This window comes from Felis catus, chromosome D4 (assembly GCF_018350175.1).
Source record: "Felis catus isolate Fca126 chromosome D4, F.catus_Fca126_mat1.0, whole genome shotgun sequence".
NCBI lineage: Eukaryota > Metazoa > Chordata > Mammalia > Carnivora > Felidae > Felis > Felis catus.
Genome location: NC_058380.1, coordinates 74,242,851 through 74,269,886, shown reverse-complemented (window position 1 = coordinate 74,269,886; position 27,036 = coordinate 74,242,851). Strand labels below are relative to the sequence as shown.

The 27,036-nt window shown below is 54.5% G+C and overlaps 1 protein-coding gene across 7 annotated transcripts in view; it reads left to right on the top strand.

The window, feature by feature from the left end:
* Positions 1-27,036, top strand: part of AKNA (AT-hook transcription factor) — a 55,308-nt gene that overhangs the window by 20,897 nt on the left and 7,375 nt on the right. For 6 of the 7 annotated variants that reach the window (XM_045042852.1, XM_045042853.1, XM_045042856.1 and 3 more), the window contains exons 4-19: positions 1,282-1,356; positions 6,364-6,520; positions 7,219-7,412; positions 10,463-10,522; positions 12,478-12,605; positions 13,084-13,291; positions 15,064-15,218; positions 15,312-15,506; positions 16,338-16,587; positions 17,584-17,690; positions 18,370-18,581; positions 20,579-20,741; positions 23,753-23,929; positions 24,491-24,606; positions 25,241-25,387; positions 26,604-26,699. In XM_045042852.1, the coding sequence (XP_044898787.1) occupies positions 1,282-1,356; positions 6,364-6,520; positions 7,219-7,412; positions 10,463-10,522; positions 12,478-12,605; positions 13,084-13,291; positions 15,064-15,218; positions 15,312-15,506; positions 16,338-16,587; positions 17,584-17,690; positions 18,370-18,581; positions 20,579-20,741; positions 23,753-23,929; positions 24,491-24,606; positions 25,241-25,387; positions 26,604-26,699 (2,440 nt within the window). The remainder of the gene's footprint in view (positions 1-1,281; positions 1,357-6,363; positions 6,521-7,218; positions 7,413-10,462; positions 10,523-12,477; positions 12,606-13,083; positions 13,292-15,063; positions 15,219-15,311; positions 15,507-16,337; positions 16,588-17,583; positions 17,691-18,369; positions 18,582-20,578; positions 20,742-23,752; positions 23,930-24,490; positions 24,607-25,240; positions 25,388-26,603; positions 26,700-27,036) is intronic. The other variant, XM_006939392.5, reaches the window with a different exon arrangement.

Here is a 27,036-nt window from a genome sequence, read left to right as displayed (position 1 = left end):
ATATTCTGGAATTTGCCAATACACCCTCTCATATCTCTTCACGTGTTCCACTGTCTTCTCCTTATCCTGTATATCGTCCGTCTAGAGCTAGAAGCTTTTCCGGGATGCAGTTCTCTGTTTATTTCCCCTCCAGACCATGAGCTCCATGTGGGTAGTGATGTGTTTGGCAAGAGCATGTCACAGTCGGTTCATTCAGGAGGCATGGGATGCTTGCTCCTCTCTGATTTGTGAGGCCAGTGGTCACCGACAGTCATGGCCTTGATCCTGTCCTCCGTTTGGGGTGACAAAGTGGTAGTCTCCTAATGCCATCGTTCCTTCTGCATTTTTTTTGCTGGAAATCTTCTCTAAAGTCAAATTTTCCCACACCAACTATTTGGTTACCAAGGTCTTGTTCACATGGGAAACACAGGTGAAATGCTTGATTCTGTCCCTCTAATTACCAGCTTTCAGAATCATGCATCTGTTCCCCAACATCCTTCAAAGGCGATCGGTGCTGTTTACTTTTGTTTTTTCTCTGTCGTGACTTGTTTGATGAAGCTGTTCAGTTTTATTTAGGGCAGATAGTAACCCCCCAGTACATACATGCAGTTGTGATTTTCAAGTCTTCTGTGGGACCCCTGGATGGTTCACTCCATCCACCATTTAAGAAGACACTTATTAAGGGGGCACCTGGGTGGCTCAGTCGGCTGAGCGTCTGACTCTTGGTGTGGGGTCAGGTCATGATCTCGCGGTTCGTGAGTTCGAGCCCTGCGTGAGGCTCCGTGCTGACAATGCTGAGTCCGCTTGGGATTCTCTCTCTCCCTTCTTCTCTCTCTGCCCCTCCCCTGCTTGCACTCCTCTCTCTCTCAAAATAAATAAATAGACTCTTTAAAAAATTAAAAATTAAAAAGCACTTATTAAGCACATGGCCCTGAAGCCCTGGGAATAAAGCAGTGGGGAAGATATAGGTGACAGAGCTGACAGACACGAGCTGACAGAGCTGTCCCCAGAATGTGGACAGATGAGCAAGTAGTTGTAGCCTGCAGTGACAGGGCTTGTATATCAAGGTGAAGCAGCCCAGAGGCCCTCATCCCTGATTCACTGTTAGTGATGTCAGCAGACCAAACATTCTATCCCACTCACAATATGGCCCCGGGGTGTGTGTTTCCCGAGAGCCTGAAGGGGTCTGCTCCGCTCCCACCACTGAGCTCTTAGCGCTCTGAGGAGCCCTTTGGGGGGCAGGCTCCCACGAGGGGGTCTCATGGTGAGGGGCGTGACCGTGTTCTTCTCCGTCTCTCGCAGGAGGACTACCACAAGCTGCTCACCAAGTACGCAGAGGCGGAAAACACCATCGACCAGCTGCGCCTTGGGGCCAAGGTACTGGCTTGGGTAGGGTGGAGGTGGGGCCCCGGGCCCCAGAGATGTCACTCTCCCATGGTCTTTGTTCCTGCCTCCTGAGACCCTGGGGATAGAAGAACCCAGCCCTCAGTCTACAACGAAGTCCCTCTGTGACCTTGGGCAGCGACCTTGCCCTCTTTGGGCTCTATCTCCTTTATTGTTGATGAACTTTTATGTCCTTGAATCCTAGAATCTGGGGTCCCCAGTGTTTTCACCAGAGCAGCACTTGGGCTCCACTCCTGGCTCCGTTACTGACCAGCTGTGTGACCCCAAGAAAGTTTCTTGGGCTCTCTGAGCCTCAAGGTTGCAGCACAGAGTTTCTGCTCAGCTCCTGGTGCTTATTTCCTGGGCCTGATCCTTCCTGAATGTCTCGCGCGCAGCCTCACCCTTCACCCCCCCCCCCCCCCCCCCCCGACCGAATGTCCGGTGTGTGGCAGGGGGAGTGAAAAGGGGGAAATCCATCCACCCCTGTCCTGCCCAGCCCCCACACGACTTGGGAGGAGGCTGAGACTTCTACACTTGGGACCTTCCCCTTTGTGGGGGTGAGGCAGGAAGCGGGACCTGTTGCAGCCCTTCACGGCTTCCTGTTTCCCCTGCCCCCCTCTTGCCCCATGAGGCCTCAGTGGAGAAGGGGGTGGGAGCTGAGGTGCAGAGAGGCAGACCTGCCCTCTCGCTGGCCTCCTCTCTCAGGGCCCCCACCTGGCCTGTCCCTGTCATGCTCCAGCACCCCTCCCCTGCTACAGGCTGCTCTCAGGCCTCTTGAGACACGGCTGTGAGGTGTCCCTGAGACAGCCGTGATGAGAAAGTGGAAGAAGTCCTGCCGTGGGAGCCGTTCTGTGTCCCCACCCCACCTCAGGACACAGGCAGGTCCCTCCCACCCTGGCCTTCTTGGGCACATCTGTGAAAGGGGTCACATAGACCTTCCTCCTGGGAGTCAGTGGCTTCCCCCCGATGTCTTAAGGCTCCTTCTAGCCCTCTGAACTACGGAGCCAGAGTCCGGTGGAAGGGCGGGGGCCTTGGGGAGGCCGCAGGTGGGTTTGGGGAGGCATCCTTCCCGGGGGAGCCCTGCCCTCATGACTGCAGACTCCTAGAAGCTCCAAGGAGAAAGGACCTGGCCATTAGGTCCAGACCCTCAGCTCGGCCATCTAACAAATTGGGAGTTGGGTCCCTAGGAGGGGCAGAGGTGGCCAAAGTTCAAGGTCAGGGCAGAGCCTTGGAGCATCCCCTCCCTCCTCTTCTTGCTTCATCCTTTACTCACTTAGGAGAATGAGTCAGTATCCAGAAAGCATGTACCAGGGCCTAGCAAACACTTCTAAGAGATGGAGACTATTCTCGTTTGGACTAATATTAATCTGAAGGTGTTTATGAGGTGCCCAGGTGAGCCATGCCCGGTGCAGGCACAGGCAGGGATGGACACTGTGGGAGCACAGCTGTGGTGAAGTTCCTGCCCTGGGTACTCCCCCAACGCGGTGGGGACCCAAGGTCTCCCCACGGGCAGTCGCCTCGTCCTGGCTGATGACCCAGACCTGTCTCGCGTGTGAGAGGAGCATAGGAGGGGAGGTGGGAGAGGCTGGGGATGGTGTTCGGTACCTGCCCACCCACTCTCACTTGGCTTTCTGGAAAAATGACTCCTTAGTTTGGGGGTTCTCTGCAAGAGAAGGGCGAGCGCAGGTCAGCTGGATGCCGGAAGCAGGATGATTCTCTCCCGGTCCCCCAATCTCACAGCTGCCCTGGGGGAGCAGCACAGGCAGGGCTCCCCATCCCGGAGCCTGATGGGGAGGGGACGCCACGGTCCCACAGGGCCTGGGGGAGCACAGCTCCCAGCTGGCCCTTTCACCCTGTCCCCAGCTCTGAGGACTCTACCCTGAAGACTCAGGAGACCCCAGAGCGGCTTCCTGCTCAGAGCCCTTGCCAGGGAGGCCAGTTCATGGAGGCAGTAACACTGTTCCCTCAGACTGAGCTGGTGGGAGTGGACTCCCCGGGGACCTGCTGAGCCCCCTACTCTGTCTGCTCAGAGCCCCAGGGGGAGGGGGTGGGCCCACGTGGGAGGGAGCCAGGCTGGGGACATTGCCCTGAGGACACCCAGGCCAGCCCAACAGCGTGTGGGCAGCAATGGGTGGGCGCCCAGGGAAGGGGGCTGGCATTTACTGAGCTGTTAAAGGTGCCAGGCCCCAGGCTACGTACACTGCCAGGGTCACCTCATTTGAAATCCTTCACGAGAGAAAAGCGAGGCACAGCCAGGCCGAGTGGTTCGCTCAGCGCCCTGCAGCTGGTAAGCGATTAACAGCTGGGGGTTAAACCTTTGTGTGCCTGACTCCAGAGCGGGCGCTCTTTTCCCCACGCCTGGGTGAGCGGGACCTGGGCTGTGGCACCGGGTGTGTGGCAAAGGCACATGGGCAAGGCAGAATGATGGTGTCACAGTGATAACAGCAATAGTGATGCTGATGTCTGCTGGCCACTGTCCTGGGTGTTTACCCAGGAAACTGGGTAAATACTGTGTTTACTGGGGAGACTGAGGCACAGAGAAGGTAAGAAATGTGCCTGTCACTTAGCAAGTAGGTGCCAGAGCTGGGGCTTGAGCCCGGCAGTCTGTCTTCAAAGCCCACTATTAACCCCACCTTCTGTAGCAGACCAGACTAGGTAATGGTGGGTTCTGCAGCTGGGGAGGGCTGACAGGGAGTCTCAAGGCCTGGGCCGAGGGCACCCCTGGATCTGGACTCGGGGGTGGGGGCAGGGAGCCGGGGCTGCTCGGGAATCACTGCCAGACTCTGTTCTCTCCCCCAGCTTAGGGCCAGAGTTGATGGTGATGTCACCGATTTGCTGCCCTGCAGTCACCTCCCCCCAGCTGCCGTCCCTGGGCTCAGCTGCAGGGGGATCTGGAGGGGCTGAGGAGACCAGAAACCACCCCAGACAGAATCAGGGGAAGGCGGGGGGGTGACATAAAACTGCCTTTCCTAAAATGTGTGTTTCTGATGACCACCAGTTGGTCCAGAAGCCCCTGGTGGAGGTGGGGGTGGGGGGCATCTGGGTTAGTCTTCAGAGGAGTTGGGGGAAACATTGCCTATTCTCTCTACTCCCCCCCTCCTCACCCCATTCATAAAGCCCATTAGCATTTTAAAGGCTGTGAGAAACCCATCTGTGCAAAGACTAGTCAGTTATTTAACCCCGCATTTCCCAAACTCCCTGGTCTTCTGTTCACTGATTAACCCCCCTGAGGGAGCTAATCTAGCCTCAGGGAGCTCCATGGGATACCCTGGCTTAGAAGGGGCACCCTGGAGGGCTGGGGTGGGTGCTGGCCTGTCCGGAGACAGATCCCAAGAGGGAGGGGCCTGAACAGCTTCAAGTTACCCACACTCACCTCCAGCTCCCCCTTCCGAGGCCTCTACAAGGGCTTTTGGCCCCTCTGCTGGAACAGCAGGCATGTTCCTGTAGTTCCCCAGGTTGGGCCTTGGTGGGCCGGGCCTATGGCTGGGGGAGGGGTAGGGTGGGGCACAGGGAGCATGCAGGAGGGCTGGGTCTTCCCCAGATTTGGGTCACCATGGGAGGAAAGGGGTGCTGGTGGGCAAGCCCCCACAGGCGGTCCTGAGCAGATGGCCCAGAGGATTATTAAAATCCAGCTTTGTTCTCATCAGAGGCTGGGTCTGAAGGAGGGGGAGGCAAGGGGGGCCAGGCCATGCTGGGCCATTGTCCCTCACTTTGGAGTAGATTTTTCTGCCACAGCCAGGACGTGAAGAGCAGCTTAAGCAGGGAGAGGCTGCCTGCTTGGGGGCTAGGGCGCTCCCTCTATCAGGCAAACCCTAAACTCTGCACTCCTGACCTTGGGGCAGCAGGGGGCAGTAAGATAAGGCTGCCTGACCAGCTGGGGGCACTGAGGCACCACAGGGGAGTAGCTTTTCCAGGGACCTGCCTCCGTGATGGCAGTCAAAATGACAGTGGTGATGATGATAAACGTGATGACGACGGAGGTGATGATGATGGTGGTGATGGTAGCGTGTAACGATGGCCGATGGTCGGAGCAACAGAGATGGTGGTGATGAATAGGAGGACGGTGCACCGAGCACGCGTTTTGTGCACCGAGAAATCACCCGTCCTGGGATTCAAAAGGGAGCAGCAGTGAAGCCCGCTAGTGAATGTTTTCGGCTTTGGGGGCCCGTAGAGCCTCGCGGGAGTGACTCAAGCCTGCCCTTGCAGCACAAAAGCCACCGTAGGAACACATAAACAGGCATAGCTGTGCCCACTGAGACATTATTGAAAGAAACAGACCACGGCTTGCCCGCCTCTGCACTGACCACCATACACGGGTCTCCTCTAATTTCGTGCTTCACGTGGCCTTTCCCGGCCGTCGGTCTGATTCCAGACTTCTCTCTCACGCGTGAGGCTGTTTACCGTTGGAAATCCATCCTCGGATGAGGGGGGCCTGCTACTGCTGAGAGGTTCGTTTGTTCACGCGTTGGCTTACGCCTTCGTTCAGACCAGCATTAATCGCTGTTATTATCAATGTGATAATCACTACTGAAAATGTTTTATTACTAATAAATGTGATTATATGATTATAGTTATACTTGCTGGAAGTGCTGTTTTAGTTATAATTGTGGTCACACTGTAAATTATTATAACAAGTAGTATTTAAAATTATTAATATGGAAAACCATAGACTTTAGGGTCCTAGTCTCAGTCCAAGGATTTATAGCTGGAGATTTTGAGTGAATGGCTTAACCGGAGCCTCAGTTTCCTCTTCTGTATAATGGGGATGATAGTCCCTGTCCTGCCTCCCCATCAGGACTGCCTAAAGAGGGCGTGAAAGGGCACGCACATCCTTGGCCCATTGTTTGGCCCCCACCCAAGGGCTCCACTCAAATATAGTATTTATTACTACAAGACATGTTTGTTGAGTGCCTGAGCGATGGTGTGAATGAAGGTGAGGCCTTACGGGGGCTTTGCCCCAACCCTGACTTGGCTGTGCTCATGCCTTCCCCTCCCTGACAGGTGAACCTGTACTCGGACCCGCCCCAGCCCAGCCACAGCGTCCACACAGGGACGGTGCCCCAGGGGACCAAGGTCTTGTCCTTCACCATCCCACAGCCCCAGTCTGTGGAGCGGTGGTCGGGCCCTGCCGAAGCCCCACAGGCCTCTGGGGCCTCCGGTGAGTCAGAGAGGAAATGTGACTGGAGGGCCTTCTGCCTGTGATTCTGCTCTGGGGGGGCTTGGTTGGCCTTAGGGTGGCACTGGCTTCAGGTCAGGGGAGGGAGGGAGGTGAGGCCCTTGTCTGGGACGTCTGACTTGAAGAGGTCGAATGGAGATGTGGAAACCATGTATCTTTCCTGGAGCCAGAGCAGCTGGGAGGGTGGTCGGGGTGGGGGGAGGGGGTTGGCCCTAGCTCTGCGTCTAGCAGCTGGGGGATCTTGGGCCCAGTGAGTAACAAAGAGCACTGATGTCACTGTGGAGCCCGTGTGGGGGCCCGGCTCTGTGCCAAGCCTTGCCGTGCAGGATCCCACCTAATCCCCACATCAACCCCGCTGACAGTTAGGGCAACCGAGGCACGGAGGGCCGAGGACTTGCTGAAGGCCACGCCGCTACAAGCAGAAGGGGGTGGGGTAGGGATTTGAACTCGAGTCTTTCTGAGTTAGAGCCTGAGCTACTGACTGGGAAACCAGAGGCCTGACTTGGCCCCAGCTGTGTGATCTGGGGCAGATCCAGACCTCGTTCTCTCCTGCACCTGGGCTACACTGCCCAGCCCACTTCCTGGGGCCCATGTAAAGACAGTGTGATCTCGATATGACAGTTATAGCTTGATGATGGAGGGTGAGGGTGTGGTTTTGAGGTTCAGCGTTGGTCCCTCAGCTCCAGGAAGGACGGTTCTTGGCCCCAGCGTTCAGTGGTTGTGTGTTCCAGGGTGGCCACCAGCTCAAAGAGACCTGAGCCCCTCCTCGTCTGCCCCAGAGTGGCTTTCGGAGAACCCGGGCATCGCCCAGGACCAGCCGTCAGCAGAGCGGACCCAGGAGTTGGCTTCTCAGGCCAGCCTGTTCCTGGCCAAGGTGAGGGGAACGAGGGAGACATAACTCACCTGAGAAAGCAGTGTCTGCTTGAGTAAGAACCTCTCTGCAAGGCTCCTTGTCATTCCCCTGCTGGAGGTAACTCGGCCATCTCGAAAACGTGGGCCTCTCCCTCCTGGTTTAGAGGCCACGTGGTTTACAGCCTCCTCCTTGTCACTCAGTACTGGCTTTAACTCCCTTTTTTGGCACTGTGTCCCATCAAACTCCCTCAAGTTGGGCTTGAAAGTGTCTCCTGGTTCACCCCTAGGGGAGACTCACCGCTCCTCCAGGATTCTGGAAGGATAAGAGAATCTCAACTCTACGTCTTCCAGTTTGGGATAAACCACCCCACTTTCTTAGTGCGTTTCATTACAGAAATAAATTCTCAGTCCCTTCTCAAAGGGCCTTTATGCTTTCACCAAACAGTCCAAATAACTGTGAATTGTTTGTAGCTCTATTTTTAACTGCACACTTGGCCTTATGCCAGATGTGCTTTAAAGCAGCTTAGAAAATACATGCATGACAACCACATTCTGAAAGCAGAAGTGAGGAAAATGGGGCAAAGGGGAAGTAAGGGTAGAAAAAAATAGACCGAACTTAGTGTAAAGTGAATAAACAAAATGTCCTGTTGGACCCTGAACGCTTTACCAGGTTCATGTTTGGTTTTGAGCTTCCTAGTTGTCGGTGTGAAAAGGGAAATGCAGTAGTTACATATATTATCATGGCCATAAAACACATTCCTTCGGAGAAATACCAAGCATCCTCTTTTTTCTTTTCTTTTTTTTTTTTTGGTAACAGTTTTGTTGAGATATAATTCACATGTCATACAATTTACTCCTTTAAAGTTAATGCTTCAGTGGGTTTTACTATATTCACAGTCATGCAGCTATCACCACAATCAATCTTTTTCATCACCCAGTGAGAAGCTCCTATCCATTAAGCAGTTCCCCCATTCCCGTTCCCCCCAGCCCCTGGAGGCTGCTCATTTACTTTCTGTCTCCTTAGGTTTGCCTTTTCTGGACATTTTCTATAAATAGATGTATAGAATCTTTGTCCTTTTGTGTCTGGCTTCCTCAAGCTCATCCATCATAGTAACCTGAACAAGTACTTTCTCCTGGTTTATCACCACCATCTTCGTTCCATACCTGGAGAGATGTTTCTTCGTGTCCTGTGCGCTGTAAAGCAAAGGCAAGGTCATCACACCGAGCAGGAGCTGGGGCACCAGCTGACCCCTGATGACCTAGGGCTGTGCTGTTTGATCCAGGAGCCACAGACCACGTGGCTGGTCAGTACTTGACATGTGACCAGTCCAAACTGAGGTGTTCCGTGAGGGTAAAACACACAGTGGGTTTCAAAGACTTAATGTGACAAAAGAATATAAAATATCTCAATAATTGTTTACATGGATTCCATGTCAAAATGATATTTTAGGTTCATAAAATGCATTATTAAAATTAATTCACCTGCTTCTTTTTTATTTTTTTATTTATTTTTTATTTTTTATTTATTTAAAAAAAATTTTTTTTTCAACGTTTATTTATTGTTGGGACAGAGAGAGACAGAGCATGAACGGGGGAGGGGCAGAGAGAGAGGGAGACACAGAATCGGAAACAGGCTCCAGGCTCTGAGCCATCAGCCCAGAGCCCCACGCGGGGCTCGAACTCACAGACCGCGAGATCGTGACCTGGCTGAAGTCAGACGCTTAACCGACTGCGCCACCCAGGCGCCCCATGTTTCTTTTTTACATTTTTACATTTGACATAGTTTTTTTAGAATTTTATTCTATGTTTTAGAAAATTTTAAATTGCAGGGATGCCGGGGTGGCTCAGTCGGTTGAACGTCTGATTCTTGATCTTGGCTTGGGTCGTGATCCCAGGGTTGTGGGATCGAGCCCTGCGTTGGGGTCCGTGCGGAGCGTGGAGCCTGCTTAAGATTTTCTCACTCTCTAAGATAAAAAAAAATTTTTAATTAAAAAAAAGAAAATCTTAAATTGCATATGTAGCTTGCATTATGTTTCTGTTTTCTATGTTATATAAATTATGTATAATTTATATAAATTTCTATATTACCTTTTGGCACTAATCTAGAGCTTTCCTAGAAATCCTAGAAAGCCCCAAATCATCCTTTGTCTTTTTTTCCTTGTTAAAAAAAGTTTTTTGTAAAGGTAATTAGATGCACATGGCAATAACCTCACATAGCATAAAGGGCATATTCAGTGAAAAGTCTTTTTTCCCATAGTTGCCCTTCTGTTTCATGCAAAAGTGTTCAACACACACACATGTGTTCTTAGAAATGGTCACACAAGTATGTATGCTATGCTGGACCTTGACTTTTTTAATATCCTGAAGTTGAGTGTTTATTTCTGGGAAGGCTATGAATTCACTCTGTTCACAGTTCAGAAGGTCCATAGAGTAGAAATGCTTCCTCCCATCCCTGTCCCCACCACCACCCAGGTCTCTGCCCCAGAAGCAATTAATATTTCAGTTTCTTGCATCCTTCTAGAGGTAGTTTATAATATATAAGCAAATGTGTTTATAATATATAAGCAAATGTATTTATATTTTTCCTTTTTTTCTCTCTCTCCCTATTTTATACAGATGGTAGCTTATTATAAAGACTGGGCTATACCTCAATTTGACATGGAAAAGTAGGTCTTAGTTTATACGTGAGCACAGACACATACACTTTCCTCTTCTTGATGGCTGTGTACTACTCCACAGATAGGCTTTTCGATCGTTTCTGTTGCCCCCGCCATTATGCGGCAGTAAACATCCTGTGTCATAGACCTTCATGCCCACGAGTGAGTGTGCTTTGCTATTGATAAATTCTGGGAGGCTCCGCTTTGATTTTTCCAAAGGCAGCCGTGACCAGAGCCAGTGGTGGAGACAGTTTCTGGCATCCGCCTTTCCGTGCTTGGCAGGAAACCCACATCCTGAGGCGGGACCCAGTTTCTGGTGCCAAAGCGCGAATGTGGCTAAGCGTGGGGGCTGCAGGCCTCACCTTCCAGGGTCCCGATTAACTAGAGCGGGTTTCCTTCCCCTCCCGATGTCCAGGTGGAATCCTTCGCAGGGCTGATGCAGGCAGGACGGCTGACGCCCCAGGACCAACTCAAGGTACCGTCTACTTCGGGAGATGCCCTTGGAGCTTCCAGACACCTGCTCTGTCCCCCAAAGTGGAGTCTCTGAAGCCCCGTCCGCCGCAACACAGGCCAGAGAATCTCAGACACACCGTCTCCTTTCACAGCAGACAGCCCCTGCTTAGCTTGCCGTGACAAGGATCAGTATATCACAGTATTACCACTGATTAAGCAGTGGTGGTGGTGCGTTTTATCATAGAACGCCAGTAAGGTGGTTACAGTCATCGCCCGCATTTAACTGGAATGGAATGGGGGAAGCTGAGACAGGCGACTTGAAGGCCACGCGGCTGGTAGGCAGCGGAGCCCAGACCCAGGTCTGTCTGATTCCCGAGTCCGCGGTGGTAATCCCTGGCCTGCACCGCCTCCCACCCATTTGTCTCCCTCTCAGCCACCAGAAGAGACTTGCCCTTTCAAAAATTTTCTTGTCTTGTAAAAGTGATTGCCCAGTATCTGAAAACCAAGGGGGAAAGGGGAGGGGAGCCCTAATCTAACCATTATGGGCTTATTTCCTCTTGGATTTTGGTATTTCTGGACAACTATAGTCGTATATAAAATCGAGATTTCTGCTGCATCAGCAGGACCCCGGGAAAGGAGCAGGTCAATGAAAGGGCTGTTAGCGGGGCCGTGGGCAGCGTCAGGGGATGCGACAAGGAACAGGGCAGCCTGGGGACCGACAGCTGCCCGCAGCTCTTCCCTGCCAGGTCTCTCTCCTCCCGCCCTTTGACCTCTTACAGATGCCTCCCACTAGGCAAGACCCCCCCTGGGAAGCCAGCAGGTGTGGAGCCCAGCTGATGCTGGAGGCACAGAGCAGGGTGGGGAGGGGGGCTGAAGAGGGGTGGAGAGGGGCAAATACAACACACCTGGTTTGTAAAAAATGCTATATTTTTACTACGTCATTACTGTGTTACTGTGTTACCGTATAGACATCGTCCATTTTCCAACTGCAACATATGTGATGTGTGTTGTATTATCTCACTGAGTGCATGAGCAAGGACCTTGAAAAACAAAACGCTTCTTTTTCTTCCCCTCTGTCGTACTTCCCCCGCATCTAGGAGGTCAAGAGCTGTTGGAAGATCAAGCCTGTCCGGGGACTAGATTCTAGGTTGTCCTTGAACTCAGTCTGCTGTCAGCATAGAATGAATGGGATGGGGATGATCACAAGCCAGGGGAAATGACCCTTCTTCCTGAGTTTTAACCATCTGTTAGCTGTCACCACCTTTGCTGTGGACGCTTAACATCACTGTTAGGCCCACGAGCTCTGGAGCTGGAGGACCCGGGTTCAAATCCTGCCTACAACTTGCTCCCTTACTGTGTGACCTTCACCAACTTAAATAACCCTCTGTGCCTCAGTTTCTCCTCTTTAAATGAAGGTGATAAACTACCCCTGTCCTTAGGACTATGTTGGAAATTCAGTGACTAATGCCAACTGCTTTAGCGTAGAACCTCAGTGCTCAGTAAATTTTAGCTGTTGTTAGCAGCAGTGTGGCAGTGATGGTCATCTATCGTGACAGTCCATAAGCGCTTGGGAAAAGAGTGACTACTGCTCCCAGATCCACAGTTTGGAAAATAAGAATGAGGATCCGTGGTCGCTCAAGTACTGGGCCCACAGGGGGACGTAGTGATGGCGTATTTGGCCTGCAACCGTCATGGAACATTGGGGTACGTGTAGGTCTATCCAGGAAACACTAGTGCTCTCTGGAGCCCGTGCCGAGGCTCTAAGCCGTGCCTCGGTCTTGCCAGTCTGATGGCAGAGAGCTAGACGGGGGCAGGCAGGTTTTAGGGAGTCCTAACCCCAGCCTTCTAGGGACTTAGGGGCCCAGAGGATGGGTCTCCTGCCCCACCCCACCATGAGCTACCTCATCCACTGTATCTGCAGGGACAGAGCCCACGGGGGCTGCACACTCAGGTCCTCCTGGCCTGGTCTGGTTTCAGGGCTTCCAGCGGCTAAAGGCCGCCCACGCGGCCCTGGAGGAAGAGTACCTGAAGGCCTGCAGGGAGCAACAGCCGGCCCAGCAGCTGGCCGGCCCCCAGGGGACGCCCAGCAAATTTGATCCTGGCAGGTACGTGCTGGGGAGGAAGGCCTCTGGTTCCCTCAGTCACCGGGAGGGGCACACTTTGTCCTCATAATTCATGTGCTACAGGAACAGGGAGAAATCCTACCCCAATTAGCAGCATATCCGGATGCGGGTACACCTGAAGGCTGAAGTGTGTGTCCTTTTGGACTCATTGCCATGAGACGTGACCTTGGAGATGAGACCTGAAACTGCTCATAAGAGAGCAGAGAAGTGAGGCCAGAGGGGAAGGGATTTACTCAAGGCCCCACAGCCTGTTGGTCGCAGAGGGGGGCTCAGGCGGAGGCCACCTGTTCCCAGTGGAGTCCCCTTTCACCTTGTTTTTTCAAGTTCTCCACATAATCCAAACTGGGACATTAACTGGACCGTCCATGGGCATTCTCTGGAAGTTCCGCTCAGAACCACAGCCTCCCAGACCTGCCTGCTGTGGTTGCTGTAACAGGTCCGGGTGCTGATGTCTCCCCAGGGTGCTAGAGGAGGAGATATTCCAGCTGGGTATTCGCCTGGAAGAGCTGAAGGACCACATGGACCACACCCAGCCTGAACCTGAGCGAGCCGGGTCAGACTCCACCCCAGACAGCCCCCCAGCCACGCCTTCTCCACGCCAGCCAGTGCACCTGCCTTCTCCTTCAGGACAAGCCCCCACACCCGCCACCCAGACCCTCTGCCCTCAGGTACCTCTTTGCCCAGCCATACCACACCTTTCCTTCCTTCTCTTCTTCATTAATCGACGTCTTCACTGCATACTTGTGAAGTATGCACCATGTGCCAGCACCCGAGACACGTGGTGGGAATTCAGTGGGAAACCGACCAACAAAAATAGGTGGGGGGTGCCTGCGTGGCTCAGCTGGTTAAGCATCCGACTCTTGATTTCGGCTCAGGTCATGATCTCATGGTTCGTGAAATCGGGCCCCATGTTGGGTTCATGAGATCAAGCCCTATGTCAGGCTCTGTACTGACAGTGTGGAACCTGCTTGGAATTCTCTCTCTCTCTCTCTCTCTCTCTCTCTCTCCAAATAAATAAATAAACTTAAAAAAAAGTAGGTGGTTTTAATACTCATGGAGTTGCTTGTCTTGTTGAACTCATCCTATTTTGCTTAGGGCTCTGAAGGAGAATTATGGGGCTCTAGGAGAGTAACAGGGCAACATGACTGAGTTTAGAGGCCCCGAGAAACTTTCCTTGAGTAAGAAATGTTTTAATGAGATCTGAGTGGGAATTACTACATGCAGAAGAGCAGAAGCCATGCACCAGGGGAAACAGCTGGTGCAAAGGCCCTGTGGTTAGAGTATGGAAGGTGAGGGGGCAATTGTCAGAGCTGTGGCTGGAGGGGAAGACGGGGGCTCCATGATGACTTGTGGGTCACATCAAGGGTTTGGCCTTAAACTCTTCTGGGTTTTCAGCAGGGGGTATTAAAAGAGGATCGGCAGGTAGGTGGGAAAAGGGAAGGGCAGATAGAGAGATGTGCGTGGACCTGAGACAGGTGTAGAAGGCACATTTGCCTGGCCTTGCAGTGGTGGTGAGAGGAAGGGGAATGGGGGTGGCCTCCAGCGTCCTGCTTGTAGCACTAGATGGAGTTGGGGACTGTGCACAGGTCAGGAGACCCTAGACAAGGGCCTTGCACAGAAAGGACTTTGTAGAAGTCTCTCTAGCCCAAATCACAGCCCCAAGAGAGATGATCATGGTTTGCTCTGCATAATTGAGCAGAGTGAGTGGATAGCAGTCACATAGCAGCTACACAGGTGACAGTAGTGGGGTCTTCTGTGCCTTGCTCCCTGTGCCGCGAAGGCATGTCTATTAGGGACTGGAGCAGGAGAAAGGGCCAGCATGGTAGGTGAGGCGGGGGCCGACGGAGGGCTGGGCGCTGGTAAGGTATCCATGACGACGGAGGTCTTGGTGGCCCAGTGCTGTAGGGGAAACTCTCACACTGTGGAAAGCCCCCCTCCCCCCAGGTGCTACCTCATGCACTCACGGGTGCAAACCCGAGTGCATCATCTTGAGGGGCTCCCGTGCTCCCACAATGAAGGTGTTTTGGGGGCTGGGTGTCCATACCCAGCAGGAGCAGGTGAGGAGAGGTGCCTCTGGCAGGAAATCTGGCTTCAAGTCTCTGCTCTGCCCCTCGCTTCTGTTGTAAGTCTGGGCAAGTCATCTGAGCCTCGGTTTCCTGTCTGTAAAATGGGTTGTAAAAGCTGTAGGTACTGGAGGGACTATTGTGCAGTCGTGCCTGTTCAGTGTCTGGCATATGGCAGATGTTCCGTTCATGGCAGCCAGTATTGAAGGTCGCGCGATCCAGTCCCTGTGTTCTGCACGCGCAGGAAAGGGTGATAGAGTCAGCGAGTCTATCCTGTAACTCTTCAGTGCCCCGCATGAGCCTGGTGAAAGGTAGGTCCCTAGGAAGTGGTGTTTGGCTACCTGCTGAATCTCTGCCCCTCCGCCTTTCTGGCCCAGCCTCACGCCACCAGCATCGGCCCCTGCCCATCGCATGTGAACGTGGAGCTGAGCACCGCCAGCAGTGAGACGGAGGACGGGCCGCTGGGCCTCCCGGCCCCACCCAGGCATAAGGAGCTGCCGGCGGAGCAGGATTTCCACGGCCTCCTGGAGCGGTGAGTAGCAGGGGTGAGGCCGGGGTGTCCGGCCCAGGGACTGGATCTTGGCTGGCCCTGCCGGGCAGAGTCATGCTCCTCTGTGCTCCTCAGGTACCTCAGCGTGAAGACCGTCCCAGAAGCCATGAAGCCGGAGGAGGGCGAGGACGAGGATGAGGACGAGGACGGGCAAGGCCATTCGGTAGAAGTTGATGGACCAGCTCCACCTCCAAGAAAATCAGAGGCCACCGGGATGCCCGTAGGGCAGCTCCCAGCACCGGCTGAAAGAAGTCACAGGACCCCCCTCAAGTATGTCACTGAGCCTCCCCTACCTGTCCCCAGACCAGCTCTGAAACCACAGGGGTGGTGATTATCCTACTGAGCTCGACGGCTCGTTACAGCTTAGAAGTGGCTTTCCTGGCCTGTGACCCAGGTCTCTCCCCAGTGTGGACTATACACCGTGGATAGCACTGGAAGGGATTTGGGGTGGGGCGGGACATGGTTTTTGGCAGGCCAGATGCAGCGTGAGATAACGTCACTGTCCTCTTCAGCCTCAGACCTTCCAAGTCCCTCCAGGAGAAAGTTCCCGTGCCATTATGTCTTCACTGCCTCTCCTGATTGTCCTTTAAAAAGAACAAGAACAAGCGAGCAGACCTCAGGCCCAGAGCCTTTAGCAGACAAGAGGATCTGCCTAGAATGTAACAATAATGTGTTCCTGGGTCTTGTGTCTATTTCCAAAGTTAGTTTCTGTTTGTAACAGAATACTGACTGCACTTCCATTTATAATGATGACATGAGCCTTTTGAGTAGATTGAAGTTAATGAAATGGGTGAAATGGGGAAGATAGTGTGCAGATTCCTGACGCCTGGGAAATGATAGCTTGTTTGTTTCCACACTATTTCTGCTGTAGTGTGTTGGGTAGGTTTATGCAGGCCCTCCCCATTTTATATAGGAGAAAAGTGAAGTTCAGAGAGGGGAGGAATCTTGCCCGAGGCCACTCAGTTCAACGGTGACAAAACACAGGGTGGGCAGCCAGGGGTGTCTGACCCCAGAGCTTGCACCCGGACTGCTTGGCTCCCAGGACAGGGCTGCCCAGCCCATGCCAGGGCTCAGACGTGCTTTGCCCCTCCCCGCTGCCAGGGAGACTGTGGAGCAGATGGTGTCTGTAAAGCCAGCAGGCTTCCATGCATCCGTGGCCAGAGATGGCTACCTCCAGGACCTGGACAAAGTCGAGGCAGCTCCTCCTCCGGGCCCCAGCAGGCCACCTCACCCTCGGGGCACCAAGCCTTTGGCATCCCACCAGAGCAGTCTGACCAGCTTAGAGGGAAGCGGCCTCTCTGAGCATCTTCCACAGAAGTCTCTGCGCCAAGCTGGTGGGCCCCACCTAGAGGTAAGCATCTGTGCATGGGGCATGGATCTCCTGGGGATTTCTGCCCCCGGGCCTTTGCTCACACCCTTCCAGAATGCCTGCTGTTCCCAATCGCTACCAGGCACAATTCTGCCCCAACATTCAGGGCTTATGCCTGGTGCTGCCTCTCTGCTGTAGCTCCCTGTACCCCTGCCCCCCTGCCAGGACCTCTTGTCCTCTGAAAGCTTATGGCCCATTGTCTGTATTTCTTTGAGCCTGCTTAGCACAGATGGGGGGATAGTCCTTCATTCCATGGCCTGTTTGTGACATTAGAGTAGCAATTTTTAAACTATTGCAGGAGTCACAGATCACTATGGAAATGTGACTTATGCAATGGAGCCTCCCCTAGAATAATGCATATATATGCATGTGGACACACACACACACACACACACACACACACACACACCTGTAGTCCTGATGAGCCCGTAGTAAGCAATCTGCACTAGACCACGAACTCATTGAGGGCAGGCACCTGGGTCTCCTGTTTGTGTTCTTTGCACCTTTCATTAGACCCAGTGTTGAGGAGGCGTGCACATTTGATGAATTTTATCTTCCCGATTCATTGGGCCCGGGCTTTTCTGCCGTCAGACAGGACCATGGCATTCCAGGCCCAAGCTGGAAGACATGTGGAAAATGTGAATCCCATCCCCACAGTGAGACGGCTTTCTCCCTCTCCTCCCCTCCTTCCTCAGCTCCGGAAATCTGCTACAGTGTCTGTCTCCAGGGCCTCCCCAACTCCTCAGGGAAGCAGGACTTGTTCAGGGTCCTCCCGGGACATGGAGAGTCCCTGCTGTTGGCCTGGTGCTGGTCCCGAGTGCCTGAGGACTCTCACACCGCAGGCCTGGCCGCCAGGAGCTGGGCCAGCCTCCAGGCCTGTGAGCTTCTGGAATGTGAGGTCCAGGCCAGGATCGGGAAGACCTTCCCAGTGTGCCTTAGGCACACTCCTCAGACTTAAAGGGACACTGCCTCTTTCAGGAGCCCTGGATGGCATCCCCCGAGACAGACAGTGGTTTCGTGGGCTCAGAAACCAGTAGAGTGTCGCCCCTCACCCAAACGCCAGAGCACCGGTTCTCCCACATCAGGTACTCCGGGACCCCGCCTTCCCCATCGGCTTTGTGTGCAGAGGGGTAACCTGGGAATAAGTGCCGTGAGCCTAGAACAGGGGCTGATGACCTGGGCATTCTCAGAGCCCTCCCCTCATCCCCCACTCGACCAACCAGCGACAGACTGGGGAATAAGTATCTGTTGAGCAAATCAATGACTGAATGGTAAATGAAGATCTACAGAGTGGGGAGCGGGAGGGGAACAGAAGACAAGGGTAAAGGGCAATCAGGGCGACTCCCTGAGAAGAGACTGGGCTAGAACCCCAAAGCAAGGGTGGAGGAGGGCACTCGGTGAGGGGTAGAGTGATGAGCCACCATGTAGAGCAACAGCCTCCAAAGCTGGGTGCAGTCGTCCCCCACGCCTGCCACCTGCAGGAGGCCTGCCTGGCTCCCTGTGGCTACATGGGAAGAAAGGATTAGAAATTCCGTTTCTCTGTATATTTTCTAAAAATTAAATTGAGCTTTATAATTTTGCCCCTGTGGGTAGGCAGGTGGATGGCTCGATACACAAAGGCACGTGTAACGGGGGCACATCCTCAGAAACACCGTACAGCCCCGGGTGCCAAGTCCCAGAGGTCAGGAGCTCATTGGCTTAGAACGTGGAGGGGCTCGGAGGCCCGGGCGATCTCAACATGTCTCTCCCGCCACGGTCCCTCAGCACTGCAGGAACATTGGCCCAGCCCTTCACTGCATCTGAGCCCCGGGACGCAGTTTCCCATCCCCAGACCAGGGGTCCTCCAGTCCCCAGAAGATCCGTGGAGCCCAGCACACCCAGGAGCCGAGCCCAGAGGCGACCCTCCGGCAGGGACAGTCCTCTGCGGCAGAGGGCACCCAGTTTCCGCCGGGAGCGGGCACTGGTGGCCGAGATGGGTGAGTGGGTGTATCTCTGTTGGCCAGAACCTGGGAGTAGCCGGATGGCACCTATTGAAAAATCAAAGCAACGAAAACCTTGTGTTACATTACCCTTTTTTTTTTTCGTTTATTTTTGAGACAGAGAGAGACAGAGCATGAATGGGGGAGGGTCAGAGAGAGAGGGAGACACAGAATCCGAAACAGGCTCCAGGCTCTGAGCTGTCAGCACAGAGCCCAATGCGGGGCTCGAACTCACGGACCGTGAAGTCATGAGCTGAGCTGAAGTCGGACGCTTAACCGACTGAGGCACCCAGGCGCCCCTACATTTACCGACTGAGGCACCCAGGCGCCCCTACATTACCTTTTAGGATACAAAATATCATGCGGGTCCACTGTGGGAAAATTTGCAACTACAGATAGGGTAGACGGAACGGAAGAGAGAAAAAAATATGCCCCGAACCATCACTGCTACATTTTGGCGTCAAACCTGTGAATTGTTTTCTATACCAATGTGTACGTGTTTATTCAGGTGCCCTTAAAGCAAAAATGGGATCATATTATATGTGAGCGCTTCATAACTCTTTTTCCCCCCCTAAGCGCTGTCATGAACACTTTCCACGTCTATGCATTCTGTGATTTCAGTTTTTTACCTTTAAAAAAATGCATGTGAACTTTTCAGTGAAATAAACATACAGGAAAGAACGTAAATTGATGGATTTTTCACAAAATGAACACAGACCAAGAAACTCAGCACGATCAGGACCTCAGACGCTCCCCTAAGCTCCTTCCAGTCATTCCCACACCCTCAAAGTGACCCCTGCACTGGCTTCTACACCTCAGATTGGCTTTGCCTCTTTCCAAGGCTTATCATTTAAAACTTGGGAAGTTAAACCTTAGTTAAAAGTTCAGTTAGTTATGGATTCACATGTTGTAGTGATATATAATCCAGGGAGATCCTATGTACCCTTCAGCCAGTTTCCCCCAATGAGAACATCCTGCAAAGCCATGGTGCAGATTAATGGCACGTCGCCCCTTAATGGACACCTCACGTCCGCTGCCTTCTGAGCTCCTGATGGTCTCTCAGGTGGCCGCCATTGCCCTGATTTTGTCATTCCAAGAACATTCTATAAATGGGATCATATGTATGCACTTGGAATTGGCTTCTTCACTCCCTGTATCTCTGGAAATTCGTCTGGGTTGTTCCCTGTATCGACAGTCTGTTCCTTTCTGTATTATTGAGTAGGGTTCCGAGGGCACCTTTTTTTTTTTTTTTTAATTTTTTTAACGTTTATTTATTTTTGAGACAGAGCATGAACGGGGGAGGGTCAGAGAGAGGGAGACACAGAATCTGAAACGGGCTCCAGGCTCTGAGCTGTCGGCACAGAGCCCGACGCGGGGCTCAAACTCATGGACCGTGAGATCATGACCTGAGCCGAAGCTGGCCGCTTAACCGACTGAGCCACCCAGGCGCCCCTCGGGGGCACCTTGTTTTTAACGTGTGGGCCAGGTCAGTGGTTTTTAACCCGTGGCCACCCATCCCTTTGAAAGGCTAAAGTTTTGAACACTCTCCCCAGAAAAATGCACAGAGGCAAAGCCGTGACGATAATCTTAGCGGGAGGTGGGGGGCTCTGGAGTCAGTCCCAGAACGTGGTGATGCGCGGCCGAGGCTGGGCGGGGTGGGGGGTTGGGGGTGTCCATGTGAAGGAGCAATGAGTTCTTTACAGGGGGAGGTGCCTGCAGACTCAGACGCGGTGCTGAAATGGTGGATGGGGGGCGGAGGGGGGTGGTGGAATCTAGGTAGGAACAGCTCTGCAGGCCCAGCTTTGCACGGCCAAGCTCCCAGCAAGAACCACATCTTCTGGTTCTGAGGTCAGTGGGCCAGTGACCTCTTTGAGAACTTCAATTATGACCTCAGCTGGCACTGCCTCTTTGCCCGTATGCTTCTGCTCCCGGACATGCGCACTGCAGGGATCCTCTCCAGGCGAACTCACCTTGGTCTCTCTCTGCCTCCTTAGCGGTGCCCGGCTCAGAGTCGGAGGGGCGACAGCCGATTTCTGAGCAGCTCGCCCGCAGCACGACAATCCGCCCACCCCCGACCTCGGCTTCTGCAGCTGCCACTCTGTCCCATGGACCGGCAGAGAGCACCCGCACCCTCCTCCTCACCAGGACAGGGCGAGAGTAAGTCGGGCCATCACAGAGACGGGAGAGCGATGCCCGAGGGAGGCGGGGGCTAGCTCAGCCATCGCATCCAGTGGTGGCTGCGCTGGGGCCCGATGGACCCCGGTGGCCTGTTTCTGGGCTCAGGGCCACTCCGTGGGGCCTCACGGATGTGGACTTTGAGGACACCTGTCCGGCCAGTGGGCAACGACCGGGAGGCTCACTTTTTGGTGCTGAGACCTCACTCCCCACCCCCCAGCATTTCTCTCCCAAGACAGGTCTGCGCTTCCCAGGGATATATTTTCAGCAGTGGACGCTTTCATTGTATGAACAGTTGCTCTGCTCATACAATTGTTCAATGAACCGTTGCTCTGCTAAGAAAGTTGTTCCTTGCTTGGTTGAACAGAAATGGGAAAGTAGCCCGTGAGCCCTCTTCCCTCTCCTTTGAGCTGGTTTTGGCCAGTAATCAATCACATGCCTTTGTCGGGTTGGGGTGTCTGTCCCCACGTGCACAGGGAAGGCTGCTTTGCAGGAATGCATCAGGGGCCTCCTGGCCTGTGCCATCACGGGACTGTCGCTATGTGCAAAGGCGGGTCCGGGGCTGGTACTCAGCTTCCAGGCCTGACTTAGTGTGTGTACTCCTGCTGTCTCCGGTGACACCAGCATAGGAATTCCAGGCTTACTTGTCCATGATATGCGAGGTCCTGGTAACACAATAGTGGACAAGACCGTCCTTGGCCTGGTTCGGCTCACCGTCTTGTAGGATGAATGAAGGAGCCGATGGTCACACTCCCCAGTAGGAGTACAGTGGTGGCAGAGGCTCCAAGGACTGTGGGAACACAGAGAAGGGACATCTGGCCCAGTGAGAAGCTTCAGGGAGGGCTTCTGGGAGGAAGTGGTATCTCAGCTGAGACCTGAAGGAAGAGAGACGGAACAGTGTTCCCAGCAGGGGAAAAAGCAGGTGCAAAGGCCTGGAGGTGAGAGAGCTCCTTTGTAGGGCCAAAGATTCGTTTCAGCTGGATCCCGAGGTGTGAATGTGGCACTGGGGGTTGAGCAGTGGAGAGGTAGACCAGGAGACACAGGGTTCGAGGTCTTGGAGGGCTTCGAACACCATAGTTAGACATCTGGATGCTGGCTCTGCTCAGAGAAATGATTCATTGAAGATTCGCAAATGCCTACAGACACAGCTGAGGGTGGATGAAGGGGAGTTTAAACGGGAGTGCTGAGGTCGGGTTCACATTTTAGAAAGAGCTCTCTGGCCACTAGCAGGGTGAGAACAAGGCGAGGCGGGAAGATTGCCAGGAGGGCTGCCTCACCCAGGACAGACAGGATGGGGCCAGTCGGAGGGAAGGGGGGTACACTGGAGAAGAGACTCACAGGACCTGGGTCTGGGCATTGGGCCCACAGGACCCGGGAGCTGGTTAACTTTTGGGGGGTGTTCAGGGAGGGAGAAGGGTCTCGAATGACTCAGACTTCTGGCCGGCCAGCCAGTTGGACGCTGATACAGAGATGGGGAACTCGGGAGGGGAAACGTTTGCGGGAAAAGATGGGCTTTTTGAGTGCCAGCTGGCCCTCAGCCACTAAAAACTTAAGTCAGGAAGACTGAGATCCTGATGGAAGCAGAGAGGACAAGAGACACCCAGTGGGTTTTCCAAGTCTCAAGCCCTCACTCGGCCGCCTTCGGCCTGGGACACGGGGGCGGTGTTGCCTCCCAGTTGTGCACGCGGGGGTTAACTGGTGACGTGAGCTCCCGCCGTCCTGCCAACAGCATGCTCACGCTTTGCCTTGGAGACCCTAACAAACGTCTCCCGGGGGGGTTGCCAGGAGACCCGGCTGCCCTGGACGCACACGGTGCCGGGGCGTAACCAGAGAGGTCTCCGCTCCCTCTGGCATACTCTGAGAGCTGGATGTGGCATCTGGAGACACTCACCCACAAGTCCGGGCCACCAAGCGAGAAGTCACCCTGAGGGGAGCCCCGCCCAGGAGTAGATGAAGAGCCTGCACCAGCCTGGGCCATGCCGAGCCCAGACTCTGACGCCCCGTGTGTAGGGGGTTCGTGTATGGGGTTGTCGGGGTTGTGGGGGAGGATCGTTGCTGTAATGCCAGCGACACGATGCCGTGATGCTTCAGAATGAGACTCTGGACATTCAGGGGCTGGTTGGAGAGCAATGCAGACAGGACTTACTCCATAGAAGTGAGGGGCTCACTGAGATACCTTGCCTGTAAGAGGCTGGGCTGTATTTGGGGGCTCCCCAGGGATGACAAGCAGCCTTGCAGATAGGGCCCTGCCCTTGGAGCCTGCTCATAGGCGGTGATAGGAAGCACCGTGATGTCCCCTTGTCCTCTCTGCTCGCACACACCTTCACTCTGCCCCCTCTTGGGGCCTTGAGTCCAGTTCAGGAACATTCCGTGAGCATCTATGAGGTGTGAGGTTCTCAGGGATTGTGAGGGGGGGAGGCCTGCCCACTGTCTGGTTGGGGAGACAGACAGACAAGCATCTTCTGCTACCGCAGACAGACAGGGCTTGGACCACGTAGAAAATGTTTAGGGGGAGCCAGGAAGGATGGGCTGAATAATAAGGGAGGGGAAGAAACCAGACCTGGACTGTCAGTTTACCATTTCTAGAGACAGAGGTAGAAGAAGGGGGGGCAGCCCAAGGGGGTCAGAATTCCGATTCTAAAGTGGACCTTCAGCTCGTGCCCTTTTTATTCTGCGTCTTCCACTCCACCTTGACAGTGAGTCCCCGGTGTTCAGAACAGCTACTCAGAGACCCTGCCTGTTAGGCGAGATAACCCTCGAAATTGCGCTTTGTGCACCCAACGTGCAGGGGCACGAGCTCAGAGGTGTCGAGATGGGCAGCAAGAAAAGTGGACACACAAGGAAGTTCCAGAATCCGCGGGCAGCAGAGTTGGGCCCGTGCCTGGCGCAAAGGGACGAGACCTGGGCATCCAGGCGGCGCTGTGCGTGCGGGTGGCTGGGGCTCCGCGCCTTGCACATCCACTCTTTGTTTCTGTCCCCTCCCCCCACCCCAGCCAGGCCATCCGAGAGCTACAAGAGGAGGTGTCTCTGCTCCGCCTGCGGCTGGAGGACAGCCTGCATCAGCCACCCCAGGGCAGCCTGGTGTGCCCGGCCTCCACCTTCAGCTGCCCCGCCCGGGCCCGGGCCCGGCCAATGGATTCCTCAGCCGCCTGGGGCTCCCACTATGGCAGGTGGGTGACCCCAAAACGCCTGCCCTTGTGCCCCAGTGGCGTGGCAGACTTGGCTGCCCCTGGGTCTCTCCAGACATGTGAACTCACACCCCTCTCCGACTCTTACACCTTTTTCCTATGTAACATTTGATGCATAAAATAATATCTACTGTGTAACCTGAACTCATCACCCAAGTGAAGAGCTAACTATTTCCAGAATGTCCGCCCGCTCACCCCTTAGCAATTCACTGAGGATGACTTCTAAAATCAGCTGGGTGTTTCCAAGTGTTTCTATGGGAGGGCACCGAAGTTCAGGTTTTTACGGACATCGTCTCACTAATCCTTCCCATAACCCTCTGAGGTAATTGCTGTCATTATCCCCACTTGACAGATGGGGAAACTGAGGGTCAGAGAGGCTCAGAGCCCCTTTCTGGGGGTCTGACTCCCAGAGTCTTTGGTTTTGACTTTCCTGCTTTCCTCCTCTGCTATAAGCCTTTCCCTGGGTTGGCTTTCTTGCCGACCGTCTTTAAGGGCCGCATCAAACCTCCTCCAGCGACATCATCTGTGTCTCCTCTTTGCTAGCAAATCCACAGAGAGACTGTCTGGTGAGCCTGCAGGTGCAGAGCAAGCTGACCCCGCAGGAAGGCGGCGAGCCAGGTCTTCCTCGGTGCCTCGGGAGGTGCCCCAGCTGTCCCTGAGTAAGTGACCACCTGCCCGCCCTGACTGCTGGAGCCTGCAGATTTCTGGGCGGGTTAGCTCAGTGGCCAGGGACCAGCGCCACAGCCTGGGAAGAAACTTGGAGGAGGTTTTGTGCATCCGTTTTGGTGCGGCAGGGCCCTGAAGACCGCTTCCAGTGTCGGCCACTGTATGTCACGCGCCTACGACGTGCCAGGGTTTCTGTCAGGGCGTCGTGTGTATCTGACGTCAGTCTTCACCGCAAGGTGGGTCACATTTACCCACACTCTGCAGGTATAGACACCAAAGTGCAGGAGAATCGCCTGGAGGAGGAGGAGAAGGGTTCAGCCCACCTCACCCCTTCCCAGCCAGGTGACCTTGGCCAGGTTGTTTACCTGCTCTGTGTGGTTAGAGGGACAGCTAATTGTGCAGCAATAATAGGACCGGCCTCCTGGGATGGCCGCGAGGCTGCGCGTACCGCGGACGCGGCCGGTCTAGACCAGCGCTTAGCACGAGGTCAGGTTGCCACGTGTGTCGGCTGATACTACCAAGGATTAAAACCCACGCGCTGCCCCAGAGCCTGAACTTCTCATCCGCCCACTCCCTGAGCCGTGTGGGCCCCCCACCCCCTTTGACGCTCCTCTTTTTCCACCTCAGGTTCCGGATCCGAGCCCACCTCCCCCCAGCTGTTCTCTGAGAAGAGCCGGACCTCTGAGGACAGTGCGCAGGCAGCTCGGGATGGAATGAAAAGAGCGGGAGGCACCAAGAGGCCAGACAGGGTCACCTTCCGGGGCCAGTACACAGGTGGGCCGGGGGTGGCCCAGCCCCCAGGGAAGACTCCTCTGTCACGATGCCTTCCCCATTTCACCATGGGCTGTTGATGTCATTTTCGGCGAATTCCGTGATACGGGAGGCACCAGGGCATACCGCCTCTCTGAACCTTGGCGTGTTCGTTCGTTCATCCAGCAGTTTCTGATGCCTCCCCTGCGTGAGAGCCCACGCTTGGTTCTGGGGAAGGCCCGTTAGCCGGTCAGTCATAAAGAGGTTTATGAAACACCCGCTGTTTGCAGAGTGGGTGCCAAATCCGTTACCCTTGGCCTACCCTCAGCTGTGATCCTCCAGGGTGCCGCAGGGTCCCATGAACTAGGCACCCAGCACACAGTAGGCCTTCAGATGACACATAGTAGGATTTCAGGGTGCTTCGCATTAAAACAGACGCGGATATGGCTCCAGCTTTCATGAATCCGACCGCTTAGCAGACAGTAACAAGCAGTTATAGTAAGCGTGTAAATTATACTAAGTAAATTATAGGCGTGGCTTTCATCCCAACCACCCTGGGAGGGAGGGCAGTTAACCTCGGATCCGTATGGCTGAGTGCAGGAGACAAGGCGGGAAATGAGAGATGCGTGTCTACCCCGATGGAGCAGACAGAGCCGAGCGGTTAGACGTGGGAGCGGCCGCCGGTCCGTGGAGGGGTGGGGGCGCGGCCCAAGGCAACACACACAGAATAGGAAGTGGAACCCCTGCGCGGCACAGGGGAGAAAAAAGATAAGCAGTCAGGCAACATTCTGAACGTCCCATTTGAGACTCCGGGAAGGACAAAGCGGGAGAGGACAGGTCTAGGTGAAGACCCGAGCATCTGTCCACCTTTCCGATAACCTTGAACACGTTACACCTGCCAGGTGCCGGCAGGGCACCTCATGGACACGGCCCCACTCAGTCCTTCCAATAAGCCTATGAAGTCCATGTGTGACTGTCCTCATCTCACAGCCTCTCGGAGCACGGGGAGAACACAGCCGACCCTATGCCCAGGCCATTCCAGTCCCACCCAGCAAGCGGGGATCTGGGGGAGTAGTGTCTTTGTCACTGCTCATCATGCTTCCTGGTGGCCTGCCTGCCGGTCTAAATGAGCTTGGGTTTGTTGATTGCTTCTGGATGTCAGCAAGAGGAGACAGGTAGTCCCCAATCCTCCCCAGTTCTCCAAACATGCAAAGAGCTGACTGTCTGGTTTCTTCCCTAGGCCAGGAGTACCACGTTCCCACCCCCAAGACTGTCCCAAGAGGCGGTGGCACAATCTCCTGTCCCCACTGCCGACCTGCTAGGACCCAGGACTCAGGTGAGGGGTGGTACCTGGAGAGGTGGTCAGTGCACAGAGGCTGCGGCTTGTCCCTGTAGGAGAGGGTGCAGGACGTGGGCCTGCCCAAGCTCGGTGGCGGGTCAAGGTACAACAAGGGAGGGTTTGGGGGGACTTCTCAGCCCTCCCAGGGGGTCCTGCTTTCACACCTGTTGCGCCAGGTACTGCTGCCTGAAGCCATCCTTGACTATGACATGGGTTAACATTGGGCATGGCTTAAGTTCCCGATAAGACGGGTGGGGCCAGGTGGTGATGATTATGTCCCATCTCCCCTCCATCTGCCTTCCCCTCTGCCTCCTTCCACCACACCCAACAGGGA